A 19,231-nucleotide genomic window follows, 5' to 3' on the forward strand; every position below is an offset into this window, starting at 1 on the left:
AAGAACCAAGAATATGAATCCCTGCAGTCACGAAAGCTTTAAATCAAGATTTAGATTACTCCAGTGTATGGCCTTGGGCCCAGTCATAAAATATTACAAAATGCACTCCATTGAATAATGTTAGCCAGTGTTTACTCATTTTTAATGGGGGGCAACTTTCTCCAATAAGACATCAGTGTGAGGGCAGCCACACATTTGAAGCTATTGGGTTTGCCAGCACGATGATGAGGGGTGGTTTCAAATGAAGTCCGCACATAAGGGGCCGCACTAAAGGTCACCAAGGATCGCCAACGGCCCGCGGGCCTTGCAATGAAGAACACTGATGGATGCCAGTGGCACACACAGTGCCAACCACGACACGGTCAACTGGGAGCGCGTTCGCCACCTGTTGGAGAGGTTCACAGTTCTAATCCGGCAGGCCGCCCTGGTTATTGCTGCGGTAGTAAACGTAAAATACTTTGCGCCATCTGCTTCACAATAGATTTTTAAGATCCTCTGACAATCATTTTAAACAATTACGCCATTGTGTGCCAGTGTCATGGTCCAGATTTGGCAAGTAAAGAAATATCCAAGAATTACTCAATCAGGATTACATGTAGCAACATCGCCCCCCACTGTGAAACTACTGCAGGCTATGAATCATAGCGCCTATGTTCATGAATTATTATGGGCCAGAGGTGGAATGCGGTACCACTGGAGGTGGCAAATATTTAGTGGTAGCAGTTTCTGTCTATGGCTAATAGAATAGCCTACTGATTAAAATCGGGTGTTTGCATGAAATTCACTTTTATCGGTGATTTAATTTTTTTGCTGTAACTCAGATATTTTCATCTCAGGTGGTACTCACCGGTGCAATATTTAGTGTGGGCCCATGGACTAAATATTTCACAGAATGGACAGAAGCAGAGTCTGATTGTTCCAGGAGCTATTTCAGTGCAGACCCGTAACTAGAGTCCTATGACTTTCACAAAGAGACATCTGACTTTTGAAAGGCAAAACAAAAATACTTAAGTTTGTGCCAAAACGACAACTGCATAATGGGATTATTTTTGAAGGTGCGGAACAAATTGGAATGATATTATATTATTTAAATATGCCTGAACATGTGCTGTGCGGTTTGTGAGCAGTGCTGTTTGGTTAGGTTCATTTTTAGAAATGAAAAAAAATTGGATTCTGTGATGTGAAAACCGATGCTGCACAGGCGACAATGGTTGTGTTTTTTGTTGGTGAATGTTATTTATTTGCAATCCTTCAAACCGTTCAGCCTGGTCTTGATTGTTTTTTGAGTAAAAAGAAATGCGTGCAAAGACTATATAAATAAATAAACAACCCCTACCCTATTTTACGCTCCAAATATATTTTCAGTCGAAGAAAACAAGCAAAAATAGTTCTCGCGTAATACACTCTGATGGCAGTGGAATTAAATTATGAACACAAAATAGATTTTTGATAGCACACGCAGAAAAAAAAAACTCATTCGTGATGAGTGCAACCGCAGCTGGCTGCCATAATTTCTCATCGTAAGGTTTTCATGCTAAATGTTTTTATTTGTATTCAGCGCGTCTTTACGAAAATCTAACACTGCTCTCGCGCTTGCCACTGATTGCTGCACGCTGCAAACTGGGCCTGTCGGCGTGGCCGTGTGTGGGCGTGTGAATTAATGCAGAAGGGGCATTGCGTAATCAGCTGAAGTGTCCCTGCTGTGAGAGTGGGAAGCGCGCTACTGGAAATACATGAGTTCAAATGTGTAATCGGTGGGTGACTCAGATATTCAGTACTCACTGGGCGCCGCGGTGGCGAGATATTAACTACTTCGCTTGGTGTACATGAGGTTGTGCGTTCGATGCCGACCCTGATGCCTGCTGTTGTATTTGGAGTTTGCGTTTTATCCCCGTGGTCGCGTTTTTCCCTCCCCATTTAGAAACATGCGTTTCGAGTATTTGGCTGCTATACATTGCCACGTAATAAGCCGCTTCGTTGAGCTATGATTTGTGGCCAGGCGGCTTCTGACAAAGGTATATATATAGCTCCTTGGGCCTTAGCTGGTAAAATTGAAAATAGTTGAATAATTGCACTGCATGGTGAATAAACTGATTACCAAGCTGTGGATAGTCAACATCAGTTGTGCTCTACATCGACTCAGCCGTTCTCTATGAATGTGGAATTGACACCGCAGGCTCATGGCTGTGTACGGGAGATGCACAGCGTATCTCTTTGTTTTGGTTCATATGCTTTGTTGTTTTTTACCCAATTTGACTCCAATTCTGCGACCACCATTATGTCAGGGAAATATATATATCCCTTGTGAATATTCGCAGAAGAGTGCAACTTCATTGTAGAAAATGGCCCGTGGAAGCAGATATGTCATCTCTAAATGATGAGAGAATCCCATCATAAGAGAATAATAGTGCGGGCTGGAAAAGCCCGAGTGTCAAACAACTCACGTAAATGTGTTAAAAGCACCACAGCCCTTGCGAATTTGTGACCACGTGGTGTGTATGAGTCCTAATTATGATGAAGCCAGTCGACAGTTGTCTATCACTGCTGCTGTCAGCCGGTCACATTTCATCGAATCTATTTTGATGGCGATTTAAGAAAAAAGGACCACAATGCCCTTCTTCAGGAAATGCTGATGGGTGTTTTTGCTGTTGCACATACACATAGGCGGTGTTGCAATTTGCGCATTTTTTGTCTTGCTTGAAACTCACGGAAGCGGATATCATAGCACTACTTGTGAGATCATTTTTATTGGTAGGAACCTCCTGGTTACACCAGCCCACAGGGGAGTATTGTGTCTGTCCGTCCGTTGTGCAGGAAGGGGCTGGGTGGGGAGGGATGGGCTGGATAGGGAGGGGAGGGTGGGGAGGGGCTGGGTGGGGAGGGTGGGGCTGGGTGGGGAGGGGAGGGTGGGGAGGGGCTGGGTGGGGAGGGTGGGTAGGGGCTAGGTGTGGAGGGTGGGGAGGGGCTAGGTGGGGAGGGTAGGGAGGGGCTGGGTGGGGAGGGTGGAGAGGGGCTGGGTGGGGAGGATGGGGCTGGGAGGGGGTGGGCGGGGTGGGGAGGGGCTGGTCACCCCGTGGTGCCCTTATAAAACTCAACGTTTAACCTACTCACGCCGGCTTGTGCCCGCCCTCATAGTGGGCCATATTTGCGGAATACACCACGCCGCCGTTGACCCTGGCCATTGACCGAGCAACACAACGTTCCTACCAGCTCCCTCTTGAAGGAATGTGTTAACTTACCTCTTATATCTGTATAGATGCTATCGGTGTACGTTCTCCCCACGCTCCCTACTACAGACAGAAAAAAATGTTGCATGGCAGTCAAATCGATATTCTTACCTTTCCAAAAAAAATTGAAATTGAGCCAAACCAAATTGAAACACGCAATTTTTACGCGATACTTTTTTTTGGGAGCCATCGGCAACCATCAGCCCATTACACTCTTAACCGCGGTTTAATCACCGGTAACAGAAACCCAGATTTGAACGCAGGAACCCAGGAGTGCTGGCTAATTCCTCTGACCTCTGAGCATACTCCTAGCCCACACTTGTTTTGAGATCAACTATTTTTTTTATTCTACTACAAAGGTATTTGATCACCTTCAATGATCTATCCTACATCTTTACGTGCTATGAAGACTGCCACAGTGTTATTTGACAAAGTGTTGATTTTTTTTTTTTTGGGGGGGGGGGTGATCTTACAGCACCACCACCACATTGTGCCGTACTTGGACTGCACATAGTCGATATACCCCCAAAGTCACATCGCAACTGCGATGTAGGTTTATGTTCGCGGAGCCTATTTGGGTGTTTATTTCCGCATATAAATTCACACAATCTTAGACGTTCCTCGGAATTTATGGGTTACATCAAAATGATAAATACTGCCTCTGGAACTCGTCCCTTGTACCACGATGTTCGTCCTGTGTATCGTATCGCTGCATTTCGTTTAAGTTTAAAACTATTCTTTCTCAGAGTTTACGGGGCAATTTGATTAATCACATGGTCGTTCTGAACATAAGCTTGTAAACTGCTATATGCTATACACCACAACTAAATAACTCAAACAAAGACCCTGTTTTTAAACTTCATGCTGATTTATTGTTCATTGACGAAGGCTTCACTTTTATCTTAGGTGTTCGATGATGCATCGACTATTTATTTCAATGTACTGTGCAGTATACCAGGTGAGATGGCAGCAGGTTGGAGAGGCCTTTCATCCAGCAGTAGATTGACCATGTCTGATGATGATGGCGGTAGTAGTGTGCTGTGCTGCCTTAGAATCCAGAATACATTTCTGAACTTTCCGTTTGCTGGCCACGTCACAACGCAAGCCGACAACGCCTGGTGTTGGCAGGCAGTCTCCTATCCAAGTACTGCACTGACCAGGCTCACATCTGCTTAGCTTTGAAGAACTGACAAGATGGAGGCTTATTCAGGGTGATGATGAACGACTTCATTATAAGATCGCGCTTGCGTGCAATAATGTGTCGCGCTAATAATGCGCTCTTAATAATGATCGTAACAACAATGGGGTCTGGGGGGAGGCGTGAAAAAGCGGTAATATTTGTGCCTCACAGCAATAAGGACCTGAGTTCAATTCCTGACCCGTGTGCCTTTCTTCGTGGAGTTTGTGTGTTCGCTCCCTGTTCTGCATGGGGTTCTTCCAAATTATTCGGTTTCATCCCAGAGAAATTTCAAAAAAACTTAATAATATATCTAATCTGCATGTACGTTGAACTTCTTTCGCACCGTACGTGGTCAAACGTGCTAATCAGAAGCGGGGAGAGGAATGGCACAAACACGTTAGCAGATCAAACCGTAATCTGTTTCGGCAGCTACACGGAGCGCATCCTGCCACAACATTTTCTGCAAAAATAACAACGTTCATTTGGGATTAAACGTAGCAACATCGCCTCCCATCATCCGCGACAGACTTGGCAGGACCCTCCTGAAAAAAAGTGTCTTGAGATTCAACGAGGCTTTCCCGAATATTAAAAGCATAACAATACATAAATAATCCCTTATATGCATTTCAAATTGTACCGCTCACACAGGATGAAATGCTAAGTTATTTATCCGAACACATTCTGTTTTATTTAGTAAGCCTTCGGATTTGTTTTTTTTTTCTGCGGTTGCGTTTTGACGTCTCGCTGTGCACGGTCACGATTCCTGACGTGCCGTGACGTCACGCCGACCGCAGCTCTCCGGCGGAATGAATAAATCACGTGGCTTATGAAGTATACATCGTGTTCATTGCATTATGCATCCGACACGGCTCGAGCAAGGCAAGCGGCGATTCGCTCGGGAAAATGAAGCAACCTAATGGTAATTAATAACAATATATACATACGGGTGCGTGGAATACGAACGGATACACGTGTATGAATGCTTAATGTTACTGGCGGTAGTGGTCCTGAACGATTTAGTGCCCTAAGCAAAAATGACATGTGAAAAATCTATATATACACACACACTTTTATTTATTTACATATATTTAATATATCTATGCTGCCCCCCTGCCCTTTGAATTTATAAACTCCTCGTGAGATGACAACAAAGATATAGAGGCAAGAGGTGGCGAGATGCAGTGAGACAAGGGAAATGTAGACGCAGAATTAGTTGGAGTGAGATGATAGAAGGATCAAGATAGAGTTGAAAGAGATTCATCGGCCTGTTGATGTTCATTGGCTCGTTATGTTAATTACGATTTGAATTTGAGATGATAATTGATGCACACACGTATATATTTATTTTTTCCCCGCATAAATCCGCGGGCCCCTTTAGCTGCTTGGGCCACACAGCTACTTTTCAATTTGCTTTAGCCTCGTGTCGCCACTCTTAACGCGACGTACCGCGGTCTTCGTGCAGTGTAAGCCGATCGTCACGTTGACGGCAATCGCAAATCTCCTCGCGAGAGAATCGCCCTGAAATGCGGCTTAGCGCATGAGGTGGGGAACCGCTTGGCAATGCCGGATGGCGTAGGCTCTGAATTTCACAAGATGGCCAAAGAGTGGGCGGCAGAGCAGCGGGCTTTCTCTGGGTACTTCGTTTTCCTGCCGCGTGCAAAGCATCCGTCAATATGGGAATGGCCAAACGTCCCATTGCAGGAATCCTTGAGAATACGTCTTGAGATTCGGCATGTGCTTTCCTGGGCAAATAAAACGGCATTATCACTTGTACGGGCGCGCTGTCACCGGCGAAGGTCTCAGACACTCCTTGTAGGGGTCAAATGTTGACCCAAAGGTCACACCATATATTTTTTAACAGGCAATAAACTTTGCAGTGCATGTTTTTTATTGATTGCACTAAAGTACACACAGACTGACCTAACCTTGCTTATATTTGCATTTGACCGCATGTCACAATGAACTCATTATGCACTGACAAGTGTGGGTGTGTGCCCGTGAGTACGCAGATGCGTATCGCAGAGTGCGAGCGTTATTAAGATGCAGCGAGTAGCTGCGTGTGAATGCTCTAATGCACGCACGCGCATTAGCCCGAAGAGCAAAAGCGCAATCGCAAATAATACCTTCGTATTTTAAGCGACGTTGTGAGCACTGGCCCTCCTGCATCTTTCGAATCAGATGAAGGGCCAATGCTCAAAACGTCACTTATTCGATAATTTCTCTCCCTTTCAATTTAGTTTCACTTAATTTCCCCCTCGAATGTAGCATTGAGGTGGTGCTCAACTGCTCATCTCTCTCAGTCTCTGAGCAGGTGGTGGTGAAGGGGAGAAAAAAAACTTTCCCACAAAGCGGTATCTATGTTTTCAACCCCCGGAGGGATGATGGGCCGCGTCAACCACCTCACCGGAATTGGCAGCTCGCAACCCTGGCCTCAGTTGTCTTCTCGGTCGTTGCTGTTGACGGGGACGCGTCGAGCTTCTGCGAGCTGTGCTCGTTGCTTCAGCGCCAACGCAAGGGGTCGTCGCTCGGCGTTTGGGACTCATTCATCGCGCGACAACAACCGAGTCGTGAACCTGCAGACGACGACTGTGCACGGCAATCGACGTGACGCTATGCGAGGAACTCTGTCGCCGCCGCTGTTGCGCGTGCAAAATACAACAGCGGACCTCGGCTATACCCATTGAAAAAGCAATACACTGTACGGCTCGTGAATATTTATCAGACTTCACTCTGCCAGAAAGACAGAGCGCAAGTCCGGAGTGCGCGCGCGCGCGCGGGCGGTGTGCTCGCCGGCGCCAAGACGAGAGCGACTCGCGGCCGTGACACATCGTGCGACCCAAATCACGAACAAAACGCAGTAATTACGGAAGGAATGCACTTTAATAGGGGGGGGGGGCAATTGACGAATTCGCATTCCATTTGGCGCCGTCGATTTTCTCGGGGCGGCGGGCGGTTCGACCACAGTTGCTTCCGCGCGCAGAGCCGCGGGCGAGAGAGAGAAAAAAATTGCCAAATAAATTAGATGCCTTATTGGAAATGTTTTTTTTTGTTTGTTTGCGTAAAAGAGATGTAACGTCGAGGAGAAGAAAGGTCCACGCTCTACATAAATGCAGCGGGGTGGCGGACAGACAGGGCCCACATCTCACAGCGCAGCGTTGTTTTATACGCGGGCTTTCCCATACATCACGGACGAGACTGATGCACTTTGGCGGCCGAAGGCCTTTAGTGGCGAAAAAATGATGTACATTGGCATTCCGTACGTAAATGAATTATATCTTGAGACACGCAGCGTGTGCACGGCATTGCGTGTCGGTGTGAATGTAAAGGTGGAGTCCAAAGTGTTTTTGAACAGAATATGAAGAAAAAAAATTGTAGAGTTGTCACTCAGACTTAATATTACGGTTCCTTTTGAGACCATTACATGAAAAAAGACGTAAGCTCGATGTCTGTTTAAGCAGTCGTCTTTACGTCCATCACCCTTGCTATGTATTTGAGAATATGTGTGTGCATGTGTGTGCATGTGTGTGCATGTGTGTGCATGTGTGTGCATGTGTGTGCATGTGTGTGCATGTGTGTGCATGTGTGTGCATGTGTGTGCATGTGTGTGCATGTGTGTGCATGTGTGTGCATGTGTGTGCATGTGTGTGCATGTGTGTGCATGTGTGTGCATGTGTGTGCATGTGTGTGCATGTGTGTGCATGTGTGTGCATGTGTGTGCATGTGTGTGCATGTGTGTGCATGTGTGTGCATGTGTGTGCACGTACAATGGGGAGCGGTAGTGTAGGGGTTAGCGCTACGCTGCCCGACAAACCTGGCTACCCGGGTTCAATTCCCGCTCACGGCCAACACCAGTGACTATTATCTGAAACGGTCCTGGGCCTCCCCTAGGTCGACTCAGCCTCAAATGAGTACCTGGTGTTGTGTATAAACATCGCCACTGGGGAGACAAAGGTGGCCGGGCGTAGTGCTGACCACCCATCCCCTCGTGTGCTGTGCCGGCATTCATTGGTGCTTGCCAACAGCACTTTCCCCAGCACTCTGTTAATGCTATACGGTGGTTCTTTGTCTTTTAAAGCATTTAAATGTATGTGGGAGGCAAATGCAATCTTTCAATGAAAAATGCACCATGGAACTCCGCAGAAATATCTTAACGTACATTAAAAAGAAAATGTTATCCTACGTTCACGCAATTCGTGTGTGAACAGCACCTGGAGAGGCTGCTGTGGCTTGCATTATGGATGAACTCACCATCGCCATAGGACTGTGGAATATCCACCATCGGCTCAGGCCCACACCGACATAGATGATCAGCACCCCGTGCTCTTTTTTTTTTGCGTACGCCAGACACCGACGGCTCCGCAGCTTCAATCACCGCTTTCGAATCGGCAGAAGTCAACGGCGCCCACTAATGCGTCCGATCACTGATTAAAGAGGTGCTTTCGCAGAGGCCCCCCCGAAAACACGACGCAAAAAAAATGAGGAATGGAAAGGCGAAGACACTTAGGGTTGACTTATGATGGCCAGCGGATACTATTTCAATTCAGCGTCTGCCTCGGGACAAGCAGAACAAAGCGGCACAAGAGTCATCCATTTCCGCCTCCCCCCCCCATCCCCCCCCCCCCCCGTGAGCAGTAAAACAAGCCCCTTTTGTCCCTTCCCCCCAAAGACTGATCCTAACCATATTATTTTTGACAGGTTACCGTGATGGACAGAATGTGCGAAAGGGCCACGGGTAATACGAAATGGCTTTCCTAATGTCTCTTTCTCTCTCTCTCTCTTGCTCGTGTGATCTGTCTCGCCCCCCGCCCCCACCCTTTTATTTTAGTTTTTACAGGAAATTAGAGAATCTTTAACGCTCAAGATTGTGCGCCGACGGCAAAACTTAATATCACTGCGACCGAAAAACGGTGCTGGATTTTGCGACACGAATAGAAACGAAGCCAAGCTGAGCCCTCCGCCTTGACCGCTCCTCGGCACAAGGCATCGCTGGGTGAAGAATTGAAACTCAACAAAAAAAAGGGCTGTGGTGTAAGGGCGGTCTACGACCGAGGACGGGAAAAATAAACCCAACAACAACAACGTCTGAACCGCAAGACAAAAGTGCGCGGGCACACACACGTCACGCGCCGCACAGCGTACGGATACATACCTTGCATCAGGCAGGTGAATCGATAAAACAAAACAAAATAGGAGACGATGGCGAAACCTTGGCGCGCCGTGAGCCTGGCGCTGGTGGCCCTGCTGGGAGCGGCCACGCCGGCCACCTCGCAGTGCCCATCGCGGTGCATGTGCGAGGTGCGGCCCTGGTTCACGCCCAACTCCCTCTACCAGGAGGCGGCCACCGTCGACTGCAACGACCTGCGGCTCCGCGAGGTGCCGCGTAACCTGTCGGAGGGCGCGCAGGTGCTGCTGCTGCAGAGCAACGGCATCGCCGAGATGGGCGCCGAGCTGGCCGCCCTGGGCAACCTCACCGAGCTCGACCTCTCGCAGAACAACCTGACGCACGCCGGGAGCCCCTCGTTCGCCGGCCTCGGCCAGCTGGTGATCCTGCACCTCGAGGAGAACGTCATCGGCGAGCTGGCCGAGGGCGAGCTCCGCGACCTCGGCGGGCTGCAGGAGCTCTACGTGAACCACAACCAGATCGAGAGCATCCACCCGGGCGCCTTCCTCGGCCTCCGGAGCCTCATCCGCCTGCACCTCAACTCCAATCGGCTGCGGGCCATCGACAGCCGCTGGTTCGAGTTCACGCCCAACCTGGAGATCCTCATGGTGGGCGCCAACCCGGTGCGGCAGGTGGAGGACATGAACTTCATGCCGCTCTCCAAACTGCGGAGCCTCGTGCTCGCGGGCATGGGTCTCCGCGCCGTTCCCGAGAACGCGCTCATGGGACTCGACAACCTGGAGAGCCTCTCGTTCTACGACAACAAGCTCGCCGCCGTGCCGCGCCTCGCTCTGCGCAAGGTGCCCAGCCTCAAGTTCCTCGACCTCAACAAGAACCCCGTCGCTGTGATCCGCGAGGGCGACTTCCGCAGCATGCTGCAGCTCAAGGAGCTGGGCGTCAACAACATGATGGAGCTGGTGGCCATCGACCGGCACGCACTCGACGACCTGCCCCAGCTCACCAAGCTGGAGGTGACCAACAACCCGCGGCTGTCGTTCGTGCACCCCGACTCGGTGCGCGCGATCCCGCGTCTCGAGACGCTAATGCTCAACAACAACGACCTGAGCGCGCTGCACCGGCGCACGGTCGACGCGCTGCCCAACCTGCGCGAGGTCAACCTGCACGGCAACCCCATCCGCTGCGACTGCATCGTGCGCTGGATGACGGGCAACGCGACGCGCGTGCGCTTCATGGAGCCGCAGTCCACGCGCTGCGTCTCGCCGGCCGAGCACGAGGGCAGCCCCGTGCGCTCGGTGCCCTCCTCCGACGTCGCCGACGGCTGCCTGCCGGCCATCGCGCACGGGGCCTTCCCGTCCGCGGCGACCGCCAACCCGGGGGCGACGCTCACCTTCGTGTGCCGCGCCGTCGCCGAGCCGCCCGCCGACATCCACTGGGTGACGCCGTCGGGCGACGGCGTGGCGCCGGGCGGCGCGTCCGACAAGTACCGGCTGAGCGAGGAGGGCACGCTGGAGATCGTCGACGTGCGCTACGAGGACACGGGGCTGTACACGTGCGTGGCGCGCAACTCGGAGGGTCTCGACTCCAGGGCCGTGACGGTGCGGGTCAACGGCTCCGTGCCGTACGCGCCGGGCCGCCTGCTCTCGCTCGACGTGCTGAACGTGGCGGCGCGCTCCGTCCTCGTCTCGTGGCGGCTGCGCCCGGGCGGCCGCGCCCCGGACCTCCGCTGGACATCGGCGACGGTGCGCATCGACAGCCCGCGCGTCGCCTTCACGGCGCGCGTGCCCGTGAGCGTGCACGAGTACAACCTGACGCGCCTGCAGCCGCGCACCGAGTACGAGGTGTGCCTCGCCGTGTCGGCGGCACCGCGCGGCTCCGGCCGCGCCGAGCGCTCCTGCGTCAACGTGACGACGCGCGCCGAGCGGCCCGGCGCGCCGGCGGGAGAGGAGGGCTACGGCGGAAGCGACGCCGTCGGGCGGGGGACGGGCGCGGCGGCGCTGGCGGTGGCGCTGGGATCGGCGCTCGGCCTCGCCGCGCTGCTGGCGCTGCTCGCCTGCTCGGCGCTGCGAGGCCATCGCCAGCGCTGTCACCTGCCGAGCCATCACCAGCAGCAGCAGCAGCAGCAGCGGCCGCGGTGGCACCAGCGTCGGCGATGCCAGCGCTACTGCGAGCGCCCGCTGAGAAAGTTCTCCGCGGGAAGCTGCTCCTCGCTGCAGGAGCTACAGCCGCCGCCGCCGCTGTGGGAGGAGGAGGGCAGCGCGGAGGGGTGGCCGGTCCCCGGGAGAGGCGGTGGTGGTGATGGTGGTGGCGGTGGTGGTGGTGGTGGTGGCGGTGGGTTTTTTCCGGTAGATACCAGCAAGAGTTACAATGCTCTCCAGCCACACTGAAGCGAACTGCGCTACAGGCATGGCCTTGTCAATAAGCCCGTCGGTCAATTATCTTACAATGAAAGTTTGTTTGCTCAGTTGGTGATTTACTTACATCTTGTTTCTTTGTTATTTATTGCTGTTTCACTTCATTTTACACTTTTTTGTTTTACTTTGAGAACGCCGTGTAAGTTTAAGCACATTCGAGCGGAATGCGTTCCAAGCGCCCGAGGCCGTTTTGCCGTAAGAACTGAAGCGACATTTATTTTTCTAAGATGACAAAAAAGGGACAATTTTTTTGGGCTCACACGCTTTCAATGACGCAAGGAGGCTAGAACGACCGGAAGAAGAAGAATAAGAAGCGCACCGTGGTGGACAAGCGGCGCTTGGCTACTCGCAGAGGGGGACTTTTTTGTCCGTCGCAATTTGTGGGAATTAAAAACAAAAAGTGCGTGGAAGGAGGGAAAAAAAGTGAAATTTTCACTCGATAATTTACGAAACAAAACAGTTGGTGTTGCGACACAACGTGTCTGGCCAGTCTACGGATTTTCGTGCGAGCTTTTTTTTATAGATGAAAAAAAAATTGTAAAAAAAATATCTTCAACGAAACGTCCTTTTTGAAATTCGCCCAAAGTTGTACATCCGAGCACCCCGATCGTATGAGTGAGCGTTCATTTTACGCGTCGCGTTCGAAGATTTTCGGGAAACACAACCGAACGGCATCAATGGGAAGAACTAAAACATGAACACGATCTTGTCCGATGTTTATAGCTGTGCAACGTAACGATAACTGTGTTTTCTGCTTTCAAGCGCCATACGTGTTCATTTCTAAATGCCTAAACGGTTCCAATCGTTGTATCGTTTGCAAATCCTCGTTTATTTAAATGTCACCACCAATGTGTTTATCATATTCTAAAAATGGCTCATCTTCTCGGTGGTGTTTTATAGCACTGTTAATCTGGGTAGCCTACGCGTGTTTAGATTACTTCCGTGCCGTCTCGTGGCTAATATGTGCTTACGACAAGATATGACATCCTATTTGCAGTCTATATATATATTTCGAAAGCCAACAGTAGTTTCTCGTTTAAGGGGAACCCATTGCGTTTAGTGGTGTAACGTTGTGTCGAAAAGAGTCAATGTCTCCCTGTTCAAACCAGCAATGGGGTGGCACTCATCCTGATCAGCAAGCACGAGACAGTGGTGGACATTCCACATCACCTCAGCTGGGATCAGTCCCTCCGTAGGACAAGTACTGTTAGCGAACCCCTATTTAGGCCAACAAGGCACACGAAGGGGTGGGCGACCAACATGCCATCTTTGTATTCCCAATGCACCATGTATTAATTTTAAGGCTGAGTCGACTTAGGCGACGCCCATGACCGGTTCAGATAATCGTCACCCGACATTGGCCGTGAGAGGGAATCTAACTCGGGTTGCTAACCACTACACCACCGCTCCCCGTGTGCCACTCCACACACACACACTCAACCGTGCAACAAATTGTGAAATGTCCAATTATTTCAGTATTCGCTCATGTCAAGTGTAAGTGCAGACAATTCTTGAAGGTTATTTACACAAATGAGGCACGCTCAGACCACGTTTTAGCGGGGACGGAGGTTGGAATTTGATCGTCGGGTATTTTTGCGTGCACTTAAGAGAAATAAATGAAAAAAAAAATCTTTAGCAAAAAAAAAATATTCCTAATCTAACTGCTTAAGAAAAACGCAGGAGAAATCCGGAAAGCAAATTCAATCTATAAGCATTTCTTTTTATTTTACCAGGTAAGGCCGACTGAGCTATACAGCTCTTTTTCAGAAGCGACCTGACCACGATTGATAGCTCAACGAAGCGACTTATGGTGTGGAAATCTATAGCAGCCACATACTCTAAAGGCATGTTTCTAAATGTGGAGGGAAACATTGGAGTAACATCCACGTGACCACGGGGATAACACGCAAACTTCAAATATACAGGAATAAGTATAACCAGTAAAAACTAAGTTTTTCACTATAAATCCTTTATATGCGTGGCGGCTAGGGTCCTCTCGTCCTCTGGCTTGAGATGGCTGCCACCTATGGGTCAGATGATTGCATTGCACCATTAAGCAATTGGTAATTAAATGTAATATTTTTGTCCTAAAAAGTGTAAAATTTTAGAAAAAAATTTTCACGAACATTAATTGTCACGCACAACGAGTCTGTGTGCAAAATGTCAGCTCGATTGGATCACGGGAAGTGGGTTAAAAAACGACCGAAAGATTTGCACGGTCCTAAGCAAGCAAGCGAACTTAATATAAAGGATTTTAAAAGGGGTGGGATCGAACCCACGACCTCCTGTGTACCAAGCAAGGTAGTTAACATCTCGCCACCACGGCACCCAACCAGCAGCCGTGTGAATGATGCTTACTTATACGCAGCCTGCCCTGCGCAAGCATTACACTGCCCACGAGGACAGGTGTCTTTAAAGTCGTCGTAGAGGCCTCGTCGTCAAGACGAAACATTGATAGGCAGTGAGTGGTTGTCTCAGTTCGAGTTTGTGTAAACGCAGCAACACAAAACAATGCTATCGTTGGTCCTTCTTGATCAATATTTGTCACGAGCAGATACTGTGTTTAAACGAGACGATGCTATCGACTGGTTTTGAGTTCACCGAGTGTGTTCAGCTCGTTCTGGCCTCAAAATCAATGCCATCGCTTGGGTGCATGCAAGAGTGTGCATCTACTGTTGGCTTTCATGGGCGTCCGGACACTGGCAATGTTGTTTAAATGCGTCTAAGAGACACCCACAACATATACGACAAGGTTGATCATATATCTGAGTCACTGCGCCGATAATAGAACCTTTGAGTACACGGTAAGAGCACTCGCAGCCAGCCGAGTTACCGAGTCAGTGGCCCGTAGCTGCGTAAGGTGAGTTTGAGTATCGTGAAGTCGAAGTCATCTCGTCTGTGATAAAGTGGAGGTTGGGCTATTCGGATCCTATCCGTGATCTACTCAATTATCGCCAGCGGGGACAGTCCTCGGGACCCACCACCACGCTGTGCCACGTCTTTCCGCGTTTGCGTTTCCCGATCCAAACTCGTTCCGCGCTGCGCGTGACCGACGATTGTTAAACGCGTCCCACGTGTCGCAAGGAGCGGCTACGATATAGGACGGGGCCTTGGGCCTTATTCGCCTCTGGGTTGATCGGGCCCTGACAGTGAAGGCGAAATGTTGAGTCGCAGCAAAGAAAAAAAACTGAAAAAGAGCAAAACAATTGCAGGCTCTGCCCCAGAACACGTCTCACGTTTTCATGAAATGAAAATGCAGCGGTTTAAACTAAACTAAAAAAAACCAGTGGTGTTTTCAAATCGCCGAAATAAAATGAGATCTCAAACGACACGCGTGGCGGCTACTCCGAGGCGATGTTGGCTAAACGGCAACGATGGTTCTCCGGCTCGAAGTTGTGCCAATCAGCGGAGTTCCATCCTCGGGTTTCGCTCCTGTTGCAGGTGGCACCTCCGAATGGCACGGTCGGCTACGTACGGTGCGGAAGACGTTCAACAAACATACCGTACATGCACGCATGCATACATGCACGTGCAGCTGGCTAATTCATTCGACGTGCACAACATGAAGGTGGATGCAGTGGAGTAACGAGCGTGGGGCAGGCATGGGGGGGTGTCTTGCCCACCCCGTGGTGGCCAAAGATACGAGTTGGACACCCCTTGACAACCACCATGAGATGTTTTCAACAACAGTGCAAAAGAAAAACGCGATTTTTCAAAACGCGGTTTAAATGTATGTCATGGAAATGCTTTCATGAACGTTCCGCGTTTAATTTTAATTGAATTAGAGCAGGAATGTGATATTGCAAAGAAGTTCTACGGAGCTGGAGTGGCTGCATCTTGCAAAGATGGAGCAGCCCCTACGGCGTGAATTGTTCGAGACCGTGAGCGTAACGATGTTGTGATTGCGCAAGATGATCCGCGATATATAAAAGCCGAGATGCGACCGTGCGAGACAAATCAAATATTGGGGTCCCCACCTGATCAATTGCCGCACCTCATGAGCTAATACTGTAGTTACTACGCCACTGGGTGAAAGCAGGGCCCGATTAAGGCATGGACTTTAGGAGCTGCAGCCCAGGGGCTTCTGCCAGCTGGAGTGCTGAATTTTATTTGTTGTTAGCCTTGTAAAAATTACATTAGATTTTTTAATAACTTTATTTTCCTTTTGAAAATATTACTGGGGGCCTCGCAGTACCTGTAGCCCAGGGGCCTACAAAACCTTCATCCGACACTGGGTAGATGCAATGGTTTCATACACCCAAGTGGGTGATGCCAGAGATGACACCTGCCACCAGACCCGTACTCGCAGCAGCAACAGGAAAACGCGATACAGAGCCCACTCTCGAGCTGGACTGGGAGTCCGGAGTGGCACATTTCTGCTCGACAATTGTGACCTTATGGAGGGACCCCGGTGTCCCAAATAAACGGAAGTCAAAATCGTAATGAATGTATTTCTTTTTTGGCGACTCCGTCCCACCACGACCCACCAGAAATCAATCCTCTCGTTCTTCACCAAGCACCCGTCGTTGCCAAAATTGCCGTAGTCATCAACAAAACGTAATTAGCGCATTGTGTAGAGCTCGTCCAGAGGAATCGATTGTCGTATCGTTCGCCTTCAACAGACATAAAATGACGTCGCAAGGCAGTTTATGCGAGAGCCGGGGGCTTATGGGACCCCGGGGTTCCGTCATTAGGTTCATTTGTGACCGTTTAACATGCGGCAAGAAGACGAATGCATCCTGTAGAGACGTGAACCGACTGTTGGTGGCGATTGCTGTAAGCGAGTAACACCCATGAAAGCTAGCACGGCAAACGAGAGAGTGGGTGGCCTAAACCACGCACGCCTGACCGCCTTTGTCTCCCCAGTTGCTGATGTTTATAGACTGAACCAGGTGCTGAAGGCTGAGTCGACATAGGCGGGGGCCCTGGAGCAGTTGAGATATTCGTCACTAAGTAAGAATCGAACTTTGGTCACGAGTAAACTCAACACGAAGGACTTTCGAAAGTAAATTATAAACCGGGTCACCAATTTCGTAGCACTGCCCACAGACATTCAGTCAGCACACACAAAGACGCATGCCACATTCGTCCACATAGCACGCACACACATTACACATTCACACAGTCGGCAACTGCTCTGTCCAAATGCGGTGCAGTCCTTATGATTCGCACTCTCGTGACTCATGCTACCCTCGCCACTGTACGCGTGCGAGTAACAGACAGTCCCGCACTCCCTGTATAGCAGAGGTGGGACAAAGTCATTGTTATGCAAGTCCAAGTCGAGTCGCAAGTCATCAAATTCATGACTCGAGTCTGACTCGAGTCCAAGTCACATGACTCGAGTCCACATCTCAGAGGTGGGACAAAGTCATTGTTATGCAAGTCCAAGTCGAGTCGCAAGTCATCAAATTCATGACTCGAGTCTGACTCGAGTCCAAGTCACATGACTCGAGTCCACATCTCAGAGGTGGGACAAAGTCATTGTTATGCAAGTCCAAGTCGAGTCGCAAGTCATCAAATTCATGACTCGAGTCTGACTCGAGTCCAAGTCACATGACTCGAGTCCACACCTCTGCTGTATAGTATCTGCATTGTTAAGCAGTAACCCCCCACTGGGAACCGCTTAGCCAGTAGGGGATGTAATAATCTCCCACAGAGTGCAGCTGCGAGGACTTTAAACCCGTGGGCGTCTTCAAAACGAGTGGAGAAAAAAAGTTTGCGATTCTTATCCGAGTGCGAGCGCTCGCACTCGGATACGAATCGCCAGACGTGTGCTATTTCTCGGCCAACAACCGCTCAGTTTTCTTTCAGAATCGTCGGAATATTTATTCACACTGGAGGAATCCTATGAACTGTCAAGCTATTTTTTCCCATAGATGTCCAGTAAGGGGCGGGTAAGAACGTTACAACAACAATCAATACAAAATTACGATATGATCGCAAAGTATAGCAAAGGTAAACAAATCACTTGAAAAAATATATAAATAAAAAAACGAAAGACCCAACGAGTATGAATTGCGGCGGTCACGGAAGCGTTAAGTCAATATTTAATTCTGACCAGGTAAAGCCTACTGAGGTATTAACTTATTTTTTCATAAGCGTCCTGGCCACATATGTTAGCTTAACAAAGTGGCCCATCATGTGGACATTTATAGAAGCAAAATTATCGTAATAATCTCAATGCACGTTGCTAAATGTGGAGGGGAATAAGCTCAATAACGATACCAGATCTCTGTACAAATCAATTTCCCTCAACTCGTACACAGATGCCAATTCCCCTGTAGGATGTCAACCCAAACTCGAAACTTGGATACTCATTGTTCACCCCTGTGTCACACCACCACCCCCCCCCCAGTACCCACACTCTTAATATATGTATTGACGGTATTTTATTGAGTTGGGTGCCATACGGAATCATCATCGTGGAATTGTTGTCCACCCTGATGAGTAAGCGGGTATGATCTCCCACCTGCCTAAAACCCCACCTCTTTATTTGGTGAAATATCACAATTTGGATAATGATTTGAGCCAATACCTGGCTATATATGTTCGTGGTACATCTGGCACATTTAGTAGCTGCTGGGGGACACGTTAATCCATTACGTTCAACACTGGTAAACTGACTGCATACATTATTCACCGTATGTTGAAATTATTTCGTAACGTACGTAGCCAACCGTGCTTAATCAGGAGGTTGATTCTCGGACGAGCGATGGGATGCGTGTTTTGCTTGAGAATCAACGTCGGTGTATGAATCGGTGCATCATTCCGAGCCTGCGGGAAAGAAAACCTCACAGAGTCTCGGATCCATTGCAAGGAGCGTTCCTCCCACTTTGAAGCGTTTGGTACGATTCTAGATTTGAAGCTTTCGTGACTGCAATGATTCATACTCTTAGGTTTTTTCGGTAAAGTCACGTGGGTAAAAAATGAAAATGTAATTAATAGAAGTAATAATATAAATAAAATAATAAATCACGACGTTTCGGAGGCAACACAAGTCTCCGTCATCAGGTGGGACCATCAGAGCTAAATTTACTGCATCTTGATGCAGTATCTTGATGCAGTAAATTTAGCTATTTTATTTCTATTATTACTTCTATTAATTTTATTTTTATTTTTTACCTACGTGACTTTACCGAAAAAGCCTAAGAGTACGTTTGATACGACTCCAACGTCCGCAGGTCGGCCAAAAAAAAGAAACCCAGAGAAAACCCAACAGAGGAATCCCATTAGGGACCAGCAGGTGCCACGTCATTTCCCTACGGGTTTGCATCTCGCACGCTGCGTTACA

The 19,231-nt window shown here is 49.3% G+C and overlaps 1 protein-coding gene across 1 annotated transcript; it reads left to right on the forward strand.

The window, feature by feature from the left end:
• The first annotated feature begins 9,226 nt into the window (after positions 1–9,226).
• Positions 9,227–18,965, forward strand: LOC144731728 (leucine-rich repeat neuronal protein 1-like). The gene has a single exon (XM_078612923.1). It carries the CDS (start codon positions 9,604–9,606, stop codon positions 11,911–11,913), a length of 2,310 nt encoding a protein of 769 aa, XP_078469049.1. The 5' UTR covers positions 9,227–9,603; the 3' UTR covers positions 11,914–18,965.
• Positions 18,966–19,231: the final 266 nt, after the last annotated feature.

Source organism: Lampetra planeri, chromosome 40 (genome assembly GCF_965212315.1).
Source record: "Lampetra planeri chromosome 40, kcLamPlan1.2.h2, whole genome shotgun sequence".
Lineage (NCBI taxonomy): Eukaryota > Metazoa > Chordata > Hyperoartia > Petromyzontiformes > Petromyzontidae > Lampetra > Lampetra planeri.